General features: G+C 43.4%; 1 protein-coding gene and 1 long non-coding RNA gene across 6 annotated transcripts in view; one reads left to right on the top strand and one right to left on the bottom strand.

Moving 5' to 3' along the window:
- The window catches only part of ncor1 (nuclear receptor corepressor 1), a 39645-nt gene extending 21091 nt beyond the window's left edge, over positions 1-18554 (top strand). The window contains exons 20-46 of one of the 5 annotated variants that reach the window (XM_052047704.1): positions 777-1218; positions 1297-1420; positions 1578-1755; positions 2400-2567; positions 5900-6066; positions 6215-6329; positions 6639-6715; positions 6808-6973; positions 7062-7187; positions 7352-7435; positions 7510-7760; positions 8254-8563; positions 9281-9496; positions 10148-10348; positions 10810-10899; positions 11751-11900; positions 12048-12183; positions 12365-12828; positions 12940-13053; positions 13791-13939; positions 14032-14243; positions 14343-14486; positions 14572-14717; positions 14920-14973; positions 15134-15319; positions 16266-16445; positions 16527-18554. In XM_052047704.1, coding sequence (XP_051903664.1) covers positions 777-1218; positions 1297-1420; positions 1578-1755; positions 2400-2567; positions 5900-6066; positions 6215-6329; positions 6639-6715; positions 6808-6973; positions 7062-7187; positions 7352-7435; positions 7510-7760; positions 8254-8563; positions 9281-9496; positions 10148-10348; positions 10810-10899; positions 11751-11900; positions 12048-12183; positions 12365-12828; positions 12940-13053; positions 13791-13939; positions 14032-14243; positions 14343-14486; positions 14572-14717; positions 14920-14973; positions 15134-15319; positions 16266-16445; positions 16527-16726 — 4850 coding nt within the window. In that variant the 3' untranslated portion in view covers positions 16727-18554. Of the gene's footprint in view, positions 1-776; positions 1219-1296; positions 1421-1577; positions 1756-2399; positions 2568-5899; positions 6067-6214; positions 6330-6638; positions 6716-6807; positions 6974-7061; positions 7188-7351; positions 7436-7509; positions 7761-8253; positions 8564-9280; positions 9497-10147; positions 10349-10749; positions 10900-11750; positions 11901-12047; positions 12184-12364; positions 12829-12939; positions 13054-13790; positions 13940-14031; positions 14244-14342; positions 14487-14571; positions 14718-14919; positions 14974-15133; positions 15320-16265; positions 16446-16526 lie in introns of all 5 variants that reach the window. The other 4 variants (XM_052047703.1, XM_052047702.1, XM_052047706.1 and 1 more) reach the window with 4 other exon arrangements.
- On the bottom strand, positions 18379-19150 carry LOC127588966 (uncharacterized). Its single transcript, XR_007959244.1, has 2 exons — positions 19035-19150; positions 18379-18779 (listed from the first exon to the last, which is right to left on the bottom strand). It is a non-coding gene; the product is annotated as an uncharacterized LOC127588966 (long non-coding RNA).
- Between the last annotated feature and the right edge of the window lie 67 nt (positions 19151-19217).

The following is a 19217-nucleotide window of genomic DNA, read 5'->3' as shown; positions in this document are numbered from 1 at the left end:
AGAGAGACCACTGTGCGTGTGATCAGTCTTCCACAAATAGATGAATATCGGCGAGTCACGAACGCGTTCACGTGATATGTTTTAATTTGAAAATGCAAACTAATTCCATCGCTGGGGCAACAGCAGGAGCTCAGAAGCATTTTTTTCCCATGCTCATTTGACCGTTTTGAAGACTGAAACTGCCCTCTAATTTGCTTTGCAATCACCATCTTCTCATGTGACACTTTTTTTTTTGTGGTTGGCCTGTAAGAACGGTATCATTTCGGTGTCCGTTGAGATCATTTTGTAGGTTCAGCTTTCTGAGTTAGGGGATCAAATGCATCGACAAAATGTTGCGTTGTCAGTGCTGCAACTACAAAGCCAAATAATACAAACCATGTTGATTATTTTTAATGCAGAGTGCGACTCTTAGGTCTCACCATTATTTTAAATCGGCGTTAATTGGAGGACACAGATTTTTTTTTAAAACAATCATGAGTGTGTAAAAGTGTTTTGTCTCCGCTTTGTTGTGTCTTTGGGGCCTTGAGTTGAGCTGAGCTAGCCAAACACTGATGTGATGTGATGTGTCACATGTGCTATTTCTTGGAAAGAAATGCGTGTAGTAGAAGCAGCATGGTGGTTTATTATGCCACTTTTTTTCAGTGCCGTCAAATTGTAAATCTCTTGTCTCAAATCTGTACTCTGTTCATTCCAAATCACAGTAAATCTTTTTACCTGTCAAGTGTTATGTTAAAGCATTGTTTGACGTGTTTATTTTCCTCCTCTTGCCTCTCCAGGAGGTGACAATAGCTCTGATACAGAGAGTGCTCCCTCCCCCTCTCAAACCGACCCCACAAAGTCTGCTGACTCCAAAAGAGCGGACGGAGCTGCTGGCGATGCTCAGACCTCCGATCAAGATCCGGTTCCCGTCAGCAATGCTAAAACCTCTGACCCCTTATACGGGGGCCTGTGTGTCAAGGAAGAGAAAAGCCCAGAGGGTGAGCCGACTTCTCATGAGGAAAAAAGCAGAGTGGCTTCCTACTCCGGTGTGGTCCATCCAAAAACGGAACCCCAAGATGTGGACATGAAATCAGTTGAGATTAAAATGGAGCCCGAGGTCAAGGAGAAAGGAGAGAAAGGAGAACATGGCGAGCGTCAGAAGGAGCTCCACTCCGATAATGACTCCAGCGCCACCTGCAGTGCTGATGAAGATGTGGAAGCTGAACCTGAAAGACAGAGGTATGGTTTTCTTTGTCACTATATCAATGACTGATGTCAACGATTGTCAGAGATTCATGCTTCATGTTGCTCTCGCAGAATACTTTCTATGGAGAAGCCGTCTTTGCTCAACCCCGCAGGCACGGTCTTGGTGTCTTCACCCAAGCAAACCTCGCACAACCTCCAGCAGATGCATCAGCGGGCAGCTGCCATTCCACCAATGGCAAGTGATTTAGATTGGAAATACACTAGCTGCTTGTAAATGCAATTATGAAATCGGAGAGTAAAGATGTGCAAAAAGTGTATTATGAAGTCATATTTCCATCATGCTGCAGTTGCCAGACGATTTGAATCAACATTTCTCTTATTTCTGTCACAAGGTACCTGGTCCCTATGGCCATAGTCCGGTGCCCATCAGTGGTTTTGCCATGTTGCAACATCAGATCAAAGCAGTGCATGCGTCTGCACACCACGAGGAGAAGCAGAGGCAGGACCAGGGAGACCTGGAGCGCAGACCGCCCTTCAATACCCGCAGCCCGAGTCTGGTTGACAGAGATGGTAGGAGGGAAAAAAAAGCCCCATTTTGTTCTATTTCGCCTCTCTCTTGTTCAGAGCTCTTTTAGCTGCATGTGCTGCTGCTGTTTGCAACCGACTATTTAAAGTGGATGCTTTTTTTTCCAGGCCGTGTTTATTTTTGTACCTTTTTTTTTTAAGTTAACCCTTGGGGTTGGTCTTGCCTGTTGTACTGCTGCTCAGCCTGAATCCACACAAAGAAGGTGCTTTCTGATGCAAACACAAAGAGTTTCAGCCTGTCTTGACGCTATGCTTGAGATTGCCTTGAATGTAGAAAGGAGGTTGTGGGGACTTGTGACTTGACTGAGTCCAAATAGGCCGGTTGCTGCAGTACACAAGATCATTTCTGAAGGGCAAGGAGCGAAGCCACTCTTGTCGGCTGCGTAATAGCTTCATGCAAAGCTTTTAGCACCCTTAAGTCAGCGTGCCGTAAAAGTGACACGGCTGTCAGCAAATCCCTGGGCTGTGAGAGAACGACTTCTGTTGCAAAAGTTTCAGTAGCCAAGTAGCCAAGAATGAATGGTGTTTGCGCCCTTTTCATCTGGGTCACACTCAATGCTTCAGGGCAAGGAGTTCTCCTATTTAAAAGTGGTCGTCTTTCCCTTTGTCCTTATACCTGTGCACTGCAGGTAAGCCCCTACCCTACATGCCTTATGACATGACGTTGGCTTTGGACCAGGAGGCCCTTTCTGGTCAGCCAGGCTTCCCTTACAGACCCCCTCGCAGGGATCTAATCAAGTCCGCACCCCAACCTGATCCCAACATCCCAAATGCTTTCCGCTACAGTGTGCCGCCAGGTAAAAGCACACATCCTCATCTTACTCTCTTCCCCCCCATTGCCTGCTCTCTCAGGCGCCTTCAAAAACATTCTACTTTCCCCTCCTAATGCTATAAAGACTCCCTTTACTGAGCTAAGACTTATTAGTCTCATGTTTTGAGACAATTCTATCTGTGAAAGGGCTTCAGGGCAGAATCCATGAAAACGTTTTCACTTCTTTTTTCCCCCCCACCTATTGGCCAATTTAAAACTTGACTGTGTGTTAAGATGTTAAATTATCAGACTAGAAAAGAGAAATCCTGTGGTGCTTTTGGAACCTCAAATATTAGGCTCGTCGGCAATTGAGTATTCAGTACAGTACTACAATTGATTTCATTTCACTGTTCGAAATGTTACATTGGTGGCACCTAATTCTCCAGTCTAAAAACATACAATTGTCCAATATTACTGCACCCAGGCGCGATTTCTGTTACCGTAATGGCATCTGTAGCGAGCAATGGAAAAAGCAGTCTCGTCTGATGGGTTCAGGTTGAACTTAAAAATGTTGGGGTGAGGACCGCCAGTAGCAGGCGTCCACCGAGGAGCTGCTGGCACATCGTCACGTCTCCAACCTCCACCAGCACTGCTTTGCAGTAATACGTCAAACCATATTTTTGCCACTTTGCAGTCTAAACTGAACACAAAACCTTTACATCTTCATCTTCCATTTTCATAAAATCACATGAAATTAATAGAACACATTTTTGAAGTAATAAAACATGACAGAATGACAACTAAATAAAAATGTGAATCGTTTTTAAAAACAAATCTGCTATTAAAAAAATATTCTCATTTAAATGGATTTTAGATGATGACTGAAGAAAAGAATAGCCGTGTCAATATTTGAAACTCTCAGCAATGCATTCATTGTCGAAAAACAAATCGAAAATGTCCCTGACCCAAAGTGAGCAGAACAAAAGCTGAAATGCCTTTTTAGGACTTTTTGTTCCTCAGAACAGTATTGCCTATAAATGGTGTCTGCATGACAGCTGAAACATTGAATAACATGCATCTGTAGCACATTTTCTAAACCTTCATCTTCGACCACTAATAGTCTCTTCCAGTCAACAGCAAGCCACTTTGTGATTGAATTTGCAAGTTTGTCCAATGTTGATGTACTACTTGTGGTCCTGAAGCAGTCGCCGAGTTTGGTTTGCTTCAAACTCATACCGGAACTGCTCGCACTAACAGCTCTGGTGCTATTTGTGCTCGCCGCAACATGCTTTGCATTTATTGAAAGCAGGGGTGAGACTTGCGAGCACCAGGAAGCCCCCATGGCCTCATGAATCGCAGGTGGTTCTCTTCTAAAAATATCTCACCAGTGATGGCACACTGTGATTTTCTAGGAATATTATAGAAATGAAAACTGAAAAGTGAGCACCGGCTTAGATTAAAAAAAAATAAGTACTTGATATTCATCTGTATCCTAATTATTATGAGAAAGTATTTTCATAATTTTTGTCTTCATTGAAATGAATATCATGAATTGTTAATAACACACAATGATCATACTATATAGCATGAACAAATTTCAGCGTGTATCAAAGTGATAGCCATTTGCACTAATGAGTACCCAAAAGGTAGCGTACTATTAGCTGTAGCAACACAGTCGAGTCATATTCATAGCACTTGTCAGTGGTCCTTTACTGACCTGTCGGTTTTTGTTTCATTGTGTAGTTGTTTTTTGTTCAGGGGGGTTGGGTGGCACGCTGGTAAAACCAGATTCCTTTGATTGCACTGTTTGGAACATCCTCAGCAGCGCTAAAATGAATCGGGACATGATTGGCTTTGTCACTCTATTGGCATGGTGACTACTTATCATCAGCTCCTCACATGCAAATACGGAACTCTTCGGGACTCAGTGAATGCATTTTATGCTAGTTGGAGAGTTTCTCTCTTATGTTAGGAAATTGAGTTTGTCTGATATCCCTGACTGGTTGATTTACTTGGTGCAGTTATCTTTGTACCTGTTCTCCCAACCGGACTGGACTAGTCCGTTGTCATTTTGAAGGTATGGATAAGTATTGGTGGTTTTTGGGTCACATAAGTTCCTTACTTAAATTGAACTCTAAATTGAACTTGTGTGTCTTAAATATGCCACAATACATACATAACCATGACACGAATAGCCACGTACAACCAACAATTAAGGTCCATCCCCAAATAAGCAAATCTTTGAATGATGAAGATGACTGCTCACTTCAGCTTAGTATCAAAATCATGAAACTCTTCACCCCTCCAAGGGGGTGTCTTCCCCCCCCCCAAACCCCTTACAAATGTCAATGCTTTACATTTCAAGATGTCAGTGGAGTACCAATTCACGCATCATTGTATTTTTATTTTTTTTGGAGGGGGGTATGGGGTATTTGGAGTGGGAGTTGTCCTGTGTGGCAGCACTTATGGCACATAAAGGTAATGGCCACACTTTCCACCTCAGAGATTTATGAAGATTATTTTCTCACCAGCATGAATGCCATCCAAGTTGGAAGTGGAAGAAGTTTGTTGCAGTTGTTTTGGGGGGGGGGGGGATGAAGAGTAAAGAACATATGAAGTATGCAATATCTGTGTGGTATCCAGGAACACTTAAGCTTTCCCAGATCAGAGTTAATGTTGCAGTGGTTGGTAATGTGAAAGGACGCAGGAAAATTGCACTTAGTGCAGGTCTTGCATTAGCAACCAGATTCTGGCTTTGGCCAGCTAAAAGTTGGCTGCCATACAGTAATGTGTGCACTGCAATGAGAGGAGGTTGTGCTGTATGGAAGTGATGTCACAACCTGCACTGTTAACCATTGCCGTTTTCCACCATTGCTTTTGTGTCCTAATGTAATCTCCCACTAAAGTGAGGGGTTTGTGCAATTCTTGGGTTTGATGTCTCCAAGTCCTGCAGCTGAAGCCAAGTTCAATGTTGGCGCCTCTGTCTCTTGTTACACACATTGGGAATGGGTGAGGATGGAGTCTTACAGTTGTGGTGCAGGAAAGGTTTGTGGCTCTTCGGGTTTGTTATGGTGTGGAAGACCACTCTTTCAATATACAATGGATAAAATCAAACAAAAGTAAAAAAAAAGTCTGCACACCCTTGTGCAAATGTCTGTTTCATGTGAGATTAAAATTGCCAATTGTCATGGTACCTTTGAGAGCAAATGGTCGAAGATCACACATTAAATTGGTTGTAAAAAAAAACAAAAAAAGAAGCGTTAGCTCTGATTTTGATTCTAATGTTGTAGATTGTCGAATTAAATGTTTTGTAATCCATGTTATCTGATACTCAGCAAGACTGACCGTTTTTTTTTCCTCTTCTAATATTCTCTTCAGTCCTCCACCCAGCCCCCAACCAGCTGATCCAAAGTCTGCCCGATGGAGCACGGATGGCTTTCAGCAGACCCAGTCGACCGCCTAACATTCCCTCTCCCCCTCCTCTCATTCCAACCACCAAACCCACTGACAAACCGTCCTTCATTCATGGGGGCTCAATATCTCAGGTAAGAAGAGCGTGCAGACGGGCACAATGGTAGTCAGGACTTTTTTTTCTATTATTTTGTTCATCTACACGTTTTATTGCACATTTAAATTTCTGGCTTTTCTCAATACAAATAAGTCGATCTGATCATGGCGTGTCCGCTATTTTAGGGAACACCAGGCACATACCTGCCTTCACATGCCATCTATGGGCCTGACGGGAGTAAGAACATTGTGGGCTCCATCTCTTTGGGCCTGCCTCGACACCAAGATCACAACAAATCTGGTAGGCAATCCACATTTAGCTGCAGTTGTGCTCAAAATGATTTCTTTGCCATTGCCAATTCAGGCCACAACTCAAGATTATTTCAAGGCGCGAGAGAGTAATTTGCAGTGACTCAAGACCATTTCCAAATAACACAGCACAAGGAATATTACGAGCATCCATTGTTCTGTGAAAGTTATCTTGCAAGTAAATGTTCACTAGGCATTGACGAATTTTGAGAAAGTGGTTCTGATGTCATTACTTTTTGCTTTTTTTGTTGTAATGTACACTTAAAACTTTTGTAAGGACGAAGTTAACCTACTTTTGCAGGTCCATCAATACATGATGGTCGAGGAAATCCGTCTAAAATGGGCGACAACCTGGCTTTCAGAGGATCAATCACTCAGGTAAAGATGACGAGATGGCAAAAGTATTCAATTGTGTTCCTTCTGAACGATGTTCCTTTATGTTTTTTTTTTTCTTCTTCTTCCTTTTCCAGGGCACACCAGCCCTTTCCCAATCTACTGTTGCTGCTGACCTGCTGAAGGGCACCATCACAAAACTGGCCACAGAAGACTTGGGTAACTCTGATAAGGCGAGGGACCAGCTGGCTAAAGGTCATGTTATTTATGAGGGCAAGAGTGGTCACATCCTCTCTTATGATGGTGAGCACTCTGACTAGTTTTTAACAATGCGTGGATGTAGCCCGTGAACAAATACACAGATGTAATTTTAATAGTATTTGTCCAAAAGCCATCAAGAACCCAAGGGAAAATACCCACAGCCCCAGAACTGGCCTTGAGTTGAAACGCACTTATGACATGATGGAGGGACCCATCAGCAGGGGCCACCCTGGCAGGGAGGGAGCTCCATTTGAAGGTACAGTACTTTGGTGCGATTGTACAAATTGATTTGAATACAACTTTATTGTCAAATGTGCTTTACATATATGTAACATATAGCACAAATGCATACATTGTACATTATTGACTGTGTCTAATTGCCAATTCTGTATCACCAAGACTGAGCCTGTTTGTGCACAGGTTTGATAAGCAGAGCTTTGCCCAGAGAGGGCCTCCATGGAGATTCTAAAGACCGACAAATAATCACTGGCTCGATCATGCAAGGTAACAAATTACAAAGTTGCCCATTTTTGTTGGGTGCTTAAGAAGAAATAAAATGTGCGCTTTTCACCTTTTAGGAACACCTAGAACGGCTGCAGAATCATACGAAGATGTTATGAAATATGGGAAGCAGATTAAAAGAGAGAGCCCACCTATCCGCTCCTTTGACGGAGGAATTGGCAAAGGAAAGCCCTATGAGGGAGTTAATACCATCAAAGAGACTGGACGCTCCATTCATGAAATCCCTCGACAGGACCAGTCTGGCCAGGACCTCAGAAAGACCCCTGACCTCTCTGATAGGAGGGTCATAGAAGGTTCCATGTCTCAGGTTAGACTTTTTCAGACAGTGGATTGTTTATGTCTGTCATTCAATTTCCCTAGAACTCATTTCATGCCAAAACGTAAAAATACATTTGCAAAAACCCTATCATTTAGTGCCAAAACATAGAAACACATTTTGGGTATTGTTTTTAATTAAAAATAAATAAAGGGCTTCACTCACCTCCTCAGTCAGTATCGGGGCTGTGGCAATGTTTCAGTCTGATAAATAACCACTAGATGGCAGGAGTGGCTTTGATCAGAACTTGGTCCACACAGTGCGAGTGGCTTTGGGTGTGGCACTGTGACCGTTTTCTGCATGCCTTCAAAAATTTGTCAAAATGGTAAAAAAAAAATACCTGGCACCGCCTCTCCTTATTTGAGAAAAACGGCTGGCATTAAATTAGTTAATTTCATTTTATAACAATTGGCAAGGTAACTGAAGTTTTTCGGACATGTTTGGTTCGATCTTACGGTATGATCATGATCTGCGTTTCTCCTAGATTCACTCTCTGAACCAACCTACAATCAAGCACAATGTTAAGTCCCTTATCACCAGTCCCAGTAAGCTTCCCCACGGCCTACCCCAGCTTGAGGCCATGGAAAGAAGCAAGTACGAGGAGAGCAAGGCAGTCCGCCACACCTCAGTGGTCAACTCCACCACCTCTGTCCTGCGCTCCACACACCAAGAAGCTGCAAAATCTCAGCTCAGCCCAGGCATGTACGAGGACGCCAATGCTCGCAGGACCCCTGTGAACTACAGCTCCAATTCCGTGACCAGAGGTTCACCCATGCTTGGACGTTCATCAGACGGTATTTGCCACACGCAACATTTTCACAATACCGTATTGGCCCGAATATAAGACGGCCCTGATAATAAGACGACCCCCTCTTTGTCAAGACTTAAGTTTGAAAAAAGACTTTTTGAACACCAAATTAATTTGTATACAGAAAATAATTACAGTACATCTGAAACAAATGATTATAACAAGATGTTTGAGAGAAAAAGCATGTTATTTTGCCTCATTCAAATCTAAAGTGCAATCACATTCGTCAATGCTTCTGGTTTTTGAAATGTAAATTGCATTATAACTTCTCAGCTGCCGGTTAACCTGGCCGATCTTTGACCCCCTTTTCTTCAGATTGTCACGACGTTTCTCCATTTTCTGTCATCTCTTCTATTATTTTTTTCTCTTTTCCTTCTTACCGCTATTTTTTTAATTTTCTTCTTCGTGCTACCGCTATTTTTATTCTTCGTGGCAGGGGTTCACTTTGGCCTCAGTCAAGTTCAGCATACGCTTCAATGATATCTGGCGCCATCTAGCGTCGTGAATGGGTATAATGTCTAGACCCCGAATATAAGACGACCCCCACTTTTTCAGTCTTCTTTCAATGCAAAAAACACCGTTTTATATTCAGGCCAATACAGTAATTTGAATGTCAGCAATCTAGTCAGTATGATGCCATTTCTATCATAATTGGTGAGCCTTACTTGATCACAAAGGTTGTCTATCCCTCTCACCCACAAAGGAGCAAAATCTGGTGCACATGAAAGAAAGAACGCCATGACCCCCACGCAGAGGGAAAGTGTCCCAGCCAAGTCCCCAGTGGCAGGTGGCGACCCCAGGGCTTCTCACAGCCCCTTCGACCCTCACCACCGGACGGTTGTTCCAGGGGAAGTGTACCGAGCCCACCTGCCTCCACATCTTGACCCCAGTATTGCCTTCCACCGAGTGATTGATCCTGGTATTTTGTTTGAAATCCCTTACATTACATTAGAATCACCGCTCATATACAGTCAATACTTTGCTTTCCGAATCGATTTTCTGACTGGCTTTGTACACTTTCCATAGTGAGCCCTGCTATTGTTATCCTTGAAGTGACGTCACACTTCCGGATTTGATTCACTTTGGGAAAAGTTTGTCGAATTTACGAAATCGAAATTATTTTTTCATGTATTTTGCTTAATTACTTGACTCGTGACAAAAACATATTTCATTTGAGATTTTCTAAAATTACTTCACAGCTGACCTTTAAATTATCAAATGACAAAAAAACCCTTTAGTACTACGTGTGGGCTGCATGTCACATTGTGCTTAAATTGCCATGTGGGCATTTTCTTTCCAAGTTGGCCCTGTTAGCTAAATTTGTGTACCAATGTTCCACTTTGCATGGTATTACCTAAAGCTGTAAAAACTTTTCTAAGCAGGGAAATGTTAAAGGGTGGAGGTAGCTTAATGTCATTGTGTAGCGCCTGTTTGATATTTCTTGACCGAGCCTTTCTTGTACGGAATAGGAAGCACGTGCAGCGTTGTTTGGTGCTGGAAAAAAGTTCAGCAGTGAATACAGATCATGTGGATTTGAATCATTTCCCTCCTACACTCCACTGTTTTGCAGCCTTCATGTTTCCCAGACAACCATCTCCAACTGGCTACCACAACACATACCAGCTATACACCATGGAAAACACGCGGCAGACCATCCTCAACGATTACATCACTTCTCAGCAGATGCAAGTCATCCCCCGACCTGATATGCCCCGTGGGGTGTCACCGCGGGAACAGGCTGTTTCTATCCCGTACCCAGCTGGAGCTCGAGGTATGGTTCTCCACCAGCTGGCACTCTCGTGCCCGGAGAAGACACCCTGGTTGGGAGGGGCCCTAGTTTGCACACTTTGTTGCTGTGACATAGTAGTGGATACCTTTTGCAGATGTCCAGAAGCAAATGACCTCTTCGACATTTTGCTTATTTTAAATATGGCTGCAATACATCCGGCTCTGTTTTAACAATTGATAGCTGTGATTAAAAAAAAAATCCACTCTGCAAGTGGTTGCCTCGTCTTGAAACTTTCTCGCAGCCCAGCTTTCCTATTACCAAACTTTTTGGTCGCACTGACAGATGATGGTGATGGGTTTATGCAGTGCTAGTACCGGTACATTGAGAACAAATGATTTGGTTTCTATTGTTCACCATTGGCCCTTTGCTTCTGTCTGTAAAAGGGATAATTGATCTAGCCCAGATGCCTCCAACTATCCTGTTGCCTCACCCTGGGGGAACAGGTACTCCCACTTTGGAACGTATCGCCTACCTCCCTGGAGCTCAACCCCCTTTCACTACTAGGGCTTTCAACCCAACCTCCATATCGCCAGGTGAGGATTCCATCCCCAATACTTACACGCCATCTTCCGTTAATTTCCTCGCTGCAATCTTGTGTTCCTTCACGCCTCTCATGGTGTGCAGACCCTCACAAGGGAATCCAAGGTCAGTTCTTTCCTGTCCAGACTAAGTGTGTAAGCATAAGTCATGAATGATCTAGTCAAAAATAGACAGTAGAGTTCCCAAATCAGTTGACTCATTCAGTACCAGCCAATTCTGGACCAAGTCTGAAAAGACGTTGAAAATCGTCTTTGGGAGTGAATGAGTTAAGAAGCTTCTTGTAGTGGTTATGCATGGTGCAACACATTTTTTGTTTACAGTGAAACTTTGTGCCTGGGTCGTGACATGACAGGTGTGCATGAGTGCAGGCCACCAGAGGTGCGAACTGTTAGAAAATGCATGCCGAGACATGCTACTATTATCTCTGCAGGAAGCTTCGTGATGTCACCCTGCACATTTGCTCGCAGCTAACCTCTATGGTGCCTTTTTTGTACCATTTCATTTTTTGATTATGTACCATTGATTCTGGGAACATTCTTTACGCCCATCAGAAACTGAAAGAATTGACAGCGTGACCAGCGCAACGAGTTTATCTCTTCAATGCAGGTGCATCGAGGGGGCTTTGAAATCGCTATACATTTCAACAAACACGTCAGTCCATCATCATTATATCAGTGGCCTTAAAAAAGCTCCAGATACGATCGTTTATTAGGAAACTTTTTTTTAAATAATGACGGGCCTTACAGTTGGCGAACAATTTAATACTTCCGCTTCGCCCCCAAAAATCCCATTTGCGTGTGGTATAATTGATAAATAAACCCGCCTGTCTTCATTTTACTCTTAGGTCACCAAGCCCAGCTTGCCGCCGCCGCTGCCGCAAGTGCGGAGAGGGAAAGAGAACGTGACCGTGAGCAACAGGAGAAGGAGAGGGAAAAAGAAAGGGAGCAGCGGGATCGAGAAATGCGAGAGCGGGCGAACGATTACATTCGTGGAGGTGAGCGTATTCTCATGAATTAATATTTTTAACATAAATGTTCTCCTTTCGCTTCACCTAGTTTATTTCTAAAAGCAAAGGCACGATATCACCAGAACATTAGCCCGATGATTGACATTGTTCGAATGTGCATTTTGTTTTGATCAGGTGGCGTTGAGCAACCAGGCCGGCCAGGAAGCCGAGGCTATCTGCATTCTCCTTCCCCTTCACTCAGAACCCAGGAAGTGGTTGTTCAACAGCGACCAAGCATCTTTCAGGGCAAGAGTGTTATCACTTCTTTAATGTAAGTCAAACCAACTTAATCTGATCTCCATTCACCCCAACAGCTCTGTTGACAGTATTCATTTAGCATGCCTTTCACATGTGATCTCAATTTCAAATAAAAAGGAAATGGAATGCATGACTACAATAAATGCACCATTGCTTAAAGGGGTCTCTGAAAACGCTCCCAATTTTATTTTTAGGCCTCATTCCTCATCAGCAACAGCAGCAGCGCAGAGTAACTCTCGCTACAGTACTGCAGCTGACGCACTGGCCGCTTTGGTGGACATTGCCGCTTCTGCCCCACCCGTGGATGTGGCCAAAGTGAAGGAGAGCAAACGGGATGAGCGGGATGACGACTTGTGTTCGGCAGCTCGGAGAACAGCAAGCATCTCGGAACAGCAGCAGGAGCCAGACCGGCGATCCGTACCATATGGTGCTATGTCTCTTCCGGGAGGAAAGCCCCACCCAGCGTACCCCGAGGGTGTTGGCGTGAAAGATAAAGGGCCACAAACCTCAAAGTCCCGCATTGAGGAAGAGCTTCGAACCCATGGAAAAACGACCATTACGACTGGTAACTTCATTGATTTCATCATCACCCGAAAGATCGCTTCAGAAAAAGACTCCCGAGAGCGAAGCTCTCAAAGCTCGGACTCCACAAGTAGCTGTGAGTTGATGAGAAGTCATCGCAACCTGTGTTATCAACTGAGAAATATGCAGCATTTGTATCTATCAAGATTACCACATTTTCAAAACATTTTTTTAATACACCATCCAGTGTCATCAAACCGATACGACAACACTGGCGGAGGAGCCATTGAAGTGATAAGTCCTGCTAGTTCCCCAGTCCACTCCCAACAGGAAAAAATGGACGAAGGCCAGCAGACGGCAGGTACGACCACGCACATGGTAGTAAGTGGACAAGCCAATGCCAGAATCCACACAGCGTCAAAATTATACATACAGGCTCAAATATAGACACGACGACAGGATATTTTGCTTGAATGTGCCTTCGCGAGTGTCATCTCTGCCAGACACATTTTGTATGTTTCACAAAGTTTCGAGCATAATTCAAGATGGATATTTGACCACTTTCCTTTGGCAGAATTTTGAAAGTTCATTTAGAAATGTAATTTTGCTAAGGGTCTGCTAAATTTCAATGGAGCCAACGCATTGAAGAGAACACCCAGGGCCACCCAGATATCGGCAACTAACCAGTCAGAGGGAAGCTGTTGGCTAGATAAAACTGAGGAGAGCAAGGACAAATAAACTTGTGGCTCTTACAGACCCAAGCAAAGCAAAGATTATTTACATACACAATATTTATTCATATTAATGAGAAAATGGACCATTCAAAATCAGTTATTTCCGACCACCCAGAATAGTTTTGAAAAAGGACATCCTGCTCATTTCCAACCCAAATTATCTTGCAAACCCAAGAAAAGGATATCACAGACTCCCTTTTGTTACGCTAAATGGTCCCCTTTTAAAATTTAAGATGGATCCTATATAATCATTCCACCAAAGAAAAAGAAATACAATCGATGTCAAGTGCTGATGTCAAATCAATGCATTACTTCACCCTGACTCACTCCACGTCATTAATGCTGTGTTCCCGAACCCGATTAGCTGGCATGCGGGTTTATGACTTGAGTCGATACCGGCCTTTGGCAGATCCACCACAACCCAGTTCCCAGCATCCCCCTTCATCCCAGGCTGACAGCTATTCTCAAATCCCCAAGACGCATCGGGTCATGACCTTGGCAGACCACATTTCGGTAGGAAACACGCATGACATACTGTAAACTGGATATACCATTTAGATGAAAACTGACCTGGTTTTGTAATCCTTCCCTTTTGTGCCACGCAGCATATTATAACGCAAGACTTTGCGCGGAATCAAGACGCCGTGTCCTCTTCAGCCTCCACCACATTCCAGAGCACGATGCCACCCGTGTCTTCGTCGAATCGAGCCAAGGTGCCCAGCCGCTACAGCCCTGAGAATCAAATCCAGCCCCCGCATCATCACCGTCCCCCCAGCAGGGTTTCCCCGGAGAACACCACAGACAAACCCAGATCCCGGTACAGAAACGGTCATTTTATCATTGAATCATCGGGGCGAGACAAAATGATCACCCATAATCGCGACAACTTGCCCGGGATCTTTTTTGCATTTTCCAGGCCTGGTAAGTCTCCAGAGAGAGGTGGCAGGCAGATGGAGAACTATGAACCCATCTCACCACCGCAGAGCTACCAAGGCTTGGAAAAGCAGGAGACGGGTGGCCCTGCACCCCAAAGGCGAGAGGCGGAAAACTCTGAGATCAGGTACGTGAGCTGCACAGACCAGAATGCGGGGAAAAAACAAACAAACAAACAAACAAATGAAACGATTTGCTGATTATTTTTCAAGGAGTGACTTACGGTCCCCTGGGAGTGTCAGTTATCTGCCGGCCTTCTTCACCAAACTAGAGAACACCTCACCTATGGTGAAATCCAAAAAGCAAGAGATCTTTCGTAAGTTGAACTCCACCTCTGGTGTTGGTGATTCTGATGTTGGTAAGTGGGGCTTCTTGTCTTCATTTCGCCTTAACCCGCAATGCATGCACCCCAGGGTGAAACAAGTTGTGTGTGTGTGCGCAAGGGAGGGCACGTGTGTCGTCCGTCTTCACTGGCTCTATTTGACTTTCAAGCTCATCAAACCATGTCGTTACTTTGTTGTATTAGTTTGTGATTTTCAACAGCTAATCGTGTCTTACAGGAAATGCTCAGCCAGGAACAGAGATTTTCAACCTGCCCGCTGTCACCAGCTCCAGTAAGTAACAAAGATACGTTTGAATGTGGTTATTTTAAATAATCCACCCATGATCTCGTGAGCTGAAGTCTGGGATCGGCTCCAGCACGACAGCAAAGAGCTTCTATTTGGTCGGGATCAACATTTCTCATTGTATATTTTGTCGCATTGTGATTTCTAGGCAACATCAACCCGAGGAACCACTCCTTCAGTGACCCTGCCAGTAACCTGGGCCTGGAGGACATAATCCGTAAAGCCTTAATGGGTAACTTGGAGGACAGACCGGAGGAGCACCAAGGCACCATTAGCAACTCATCCAACGCAAGCAGTGACACCCGCCAGGAGGCCAGCCCGTCACCAAGCATAGGTACATGCTTATTGCTAACTCAGCCTTTACCAGGGGTGGCCAAGGTATGTTGTATGGGCTGAATATGAGGCTCAATGTATTCTTCAGTTTGTCCCACTGATCATTTACAGCACAGATGTTCAACACGCGAGGACCTGATTCCTGCTTGCCACATCATTTTATGTGGCCCACTTCATGCTTTTTGCTGAATTCTATACCCAAATTGCAAAATGTCTTCATTTTTATATTGACATCACTTAATTTTGTTAACTTCAGCTACTGCATGCAATTTTGTGACCAAACCTCTTTTTCCAAATGAACTGAAACAGATAGGAACTATTTTCCTTGACTTCTGATTTCAAAACGAGCCATCCATCAATTTGTTGTTTATGATAAGGTAATTATACATCTCAGTGGTTTCAGAGTCAAATTGGCCCTGTGGGAGAAACCGTAAACTCCATGTGGTTGTGGCCCGACAGAAAATTTTGACACCATTGAAATAAAATTTTATAACATAAAATAAACTACCTCTTAGAGTATTTTATTTCTAAATAATTGGTTTGTTATGATTTAAGTTAAGTCCTAACATTTTAAAATACTTTAACAAATTATTTAACTCTTTAAATCATGCAACAAATAAAATAGCTTTATGCGCAAAAATTGGGTAAACCTTTTTTTTTTTACTTCATTGGATAATTTTATTGGTTTATTGTAAATAATGAAGCTATAGAATTTCTAAATTATTGGTTGATGAAAAAGTGTAAGCTGGAAGAATGGAATTTTTCTGTACATTTTCTAAGTGATAAAAAACAAATATAATCTATGAATAAATGGTCCATCTGCCCATTTGTAGAGAATCATATGTGGCCGTTGTGCACAAATGCTTGCTCTGGCTTAGTCTATACATGACATGCTTTTCAGGGGGGGGAAAAAAAATTAACATGTTGCTCCTTGGCCACACCCACAGTGAAGCAGAAGCAGGGCAACAAAGCCAACAGCCGGAAGTCAAAGTCTCCTAACCTGGGTCAGGCCTACTTGGGAGGAGATCGCCCCTCCTCAGTGTCCTCCGTACACTCCGAGGGAGACTATCACAGACAAGCACAAGCCCAATCCCAATGGAGTTGGGATGACCGACCTTCGTCGGCAGGTCAGTCAGTCAGGTCTGTTTAATGCTGGATTAAGGCATTCTCAAATGTCATTTCCGTACATACCGTCTTTCTCGTTCCAGGTTCCATGCAGTTTCCTTACAACCCACTGACCATGCGCATAATGAGCAGTACACCACCCACCTCCATATCTTCCCCCTCCATCCAGAGTCAGCAGCAGCCACAGCAGCCACCTCCGACTGGCGCTCCAGTGGGACAACAGCGTGTGTGGCCGCCTCTGATGTCGGAGCAATACGAGGCCCTGTCGGACAGCGATGACTGAGCCTGGCCCACACGAAGGGATTAAAAGAGACCCAAGATGAGGCGTATCTCTTCCACCCCCTCCAGGACACAAAAGTGTCACGTAGACAGGATGATGTCCAATTCTTTCCTGGTGCTATGGCGCCCCCTAGCTGTAAGCTAAGTGTACAAGCAGCCGACGAGTGACTGGGCTCTCCCGAGACTCACTTTTGGTTTGGAAGCCGCACCCAGTCTGGTGGGGAGGTGAACCCGACTGAGGGGATGACTTGTGATATAGTGAAGCTGATATGTAAAAAGAGACTTTGTTTAATTTCTGTAAAGATATAACTCATCTTCAAAAAAAATCATTTTATGTAAATAGAATAACATTTTTGCAGTGTTTTTCTCAACTTGATTATTTCTTATTTTAATCCACTCTATTGCTAAGTGAAGAAGGTGTGTGATCTTGAAAGCCACCAATGTTTTTTCCCTGGCTCCTTTCCCAAACCAGCGTCCACCTTGACGTGTGATTTATTGTTGCTCATGTGACACAACGGAGGTGGTTTCTCCCTGCGGCACTGTCTGGATACGAAAAACATCCAAGGACACGCATTGCTCAAAATTTAAACCGTTTTGATATTTGGTTATGTTCACGCCCCGTGTGTGTGTGTGTGTGTGTCATTTTCAACCAAAAAAAGTGGATAGAATCCATCCCTCCTCAGTACGTTCGAGACAGGAAAATGTCTTCGAGGAAACTTGTGAACACTGGTCTCAGAACTAAAGAGTGACGCGAATGAGGAATAGCGTGACCCTGTCTGATAAATGAAGTGAGCCAACCCCCGCCACCACCACCCCCACTCCCCCAACCCCATAAAATTGACAGGGGTAACATGTTGCTGTTTCTGCTGTTTCCATCATGTTCAAAATGTTGTGCTCTAAAATTTTGTCACAGTTTAAACCGATCTGGAACATTTGTTTTGCCCCCTCCCCTCTCACATTGTTTTGCCATGCCTTGTGACTTGAGAGGGGAAAAAGGCAGCTTTAACTAGTTTTCTCAGAGAGATTCTTCAGTGTTTATTTCCATTTTATTTCCCTATTGTACCTTTTTTAATAAGTCTCAGAAACAATCAGTCGCAAATTATGACCCACTTTACCAAACAAAATGGTCTGCACCATATTTGCACTTTTTTGTTTTGTAACAAACAAAAGGCGTACTACCTGCTGTCTGCATATTCACGAATAATTGGTAGTATTCTGCATTTTTTTCTCCCACCACTCGCAGACCTTAATAGTTTTTCACCTGTTTCATCATTCTGCAATCCTTAATGGTAACTGTACTTCTGAGTGCATGGTACCATATTATCTTTGAGATTGCAATTGTATTTCCATGATGTTAAATAATGGGACTGAAACAAGCCACATTGCAAATGTCATCTTCAACTTTCACTTTGCTATTTTCAAGTCTCTCATCCTCCATACTGGATGTGTTTTGTCACCCGTTAAAAAAGCTTTTCAATTGTCTCACAACACATGTTCAGATGATTCTATTCTGGCAGTTTCCATGTATTTGTTTGTTTTTGTGTCCTGTTTAGATGGGATGGTTGCTGTTTACAAAGGCATTGGCAGAAAATGTTTACAAACTTGAATTTCCTAGAAAGCTGACTTGAAGCCGAAAAAGAATTGGAGCATCTTCTCAAGCTAGAAAACCCGCGTGACATTTTTTTGTCTTTTAAATTCAAACTTGAAAACGTATCCACTTTGATGTTGAAATGCAATGATTGTATGGCACAATGTCTTTTAGTTGGCTATTACAAGAGTTCAGACCAATCAAATAAAGTGGTTCTTTTTTTTTCCACGACAGAAAAATATCAGTCCTTGTAGCAACACTCTTCTTGTTCCATATGGCCTCATCAGTCGTTTGTCAATGAGGTGTACACATTAATTTTTATGTTCACTTTGTGCAAAGAAAGCCAACACATAACAGAAGAACAGTAAATGCCTTCTTTAAAAAACTGAATTTGCTTAAGTAAAACAGCTTAGAGTGGATAATGTTACAATAATATCCTTGCATTTCTAAATTCATGTAACTTGATTCACTCGGGGATGGCAATTTTCCGCGGATACGCGGAAATCAGCCGTTTTATTTCTTAAATGGATCATTTTTGTGAATCGTCTAAATCCGTTGAGAAATTTTTAGGCGGGGTCAGGTACCTTATCGTAGAGTTTTTACGAGATTGTAAACAGCCCTGCGATTGTACGTGTATGATGTCTTACCTATTGTGATTGGTCGCCCCGTCCAGGCCACGCCCCCTTTGTGTTTTTTTCATTACTAGCCATTGCCATCCATGTACCTTTTCCATATTTACAAGGTAGAGGTATATTTCACAGGATATAACAATAAACACACTGACAATGTCAATATTTTCTGTTTAATTATGTCTTGACTGGAGGTCTAGAAGAACAGTGTTGAAGAAGCCAGCTGCGACGGCAACGTAACTGGAACATGTACTGTACGGAAATCACAACGTGGTCCA

The sequence above is a fragment of the Hippocampus zosterae genome, chromosome 16, assembly GCF_025434085.1.
Source record: "Hippocampus zosterae strain Florida chromosome 16, ASM2543408v3, whole genome shotgun sequence".
NCBI lineage: Eukaryota > Metazoa > Chordata > Actinopteri > Syngnathiformes > Syngnathidae > Hippocampus > Hippocampus zosterae.
This window is presented reverse-complemented; position numbering and strand designations above follow the sequence as displayed.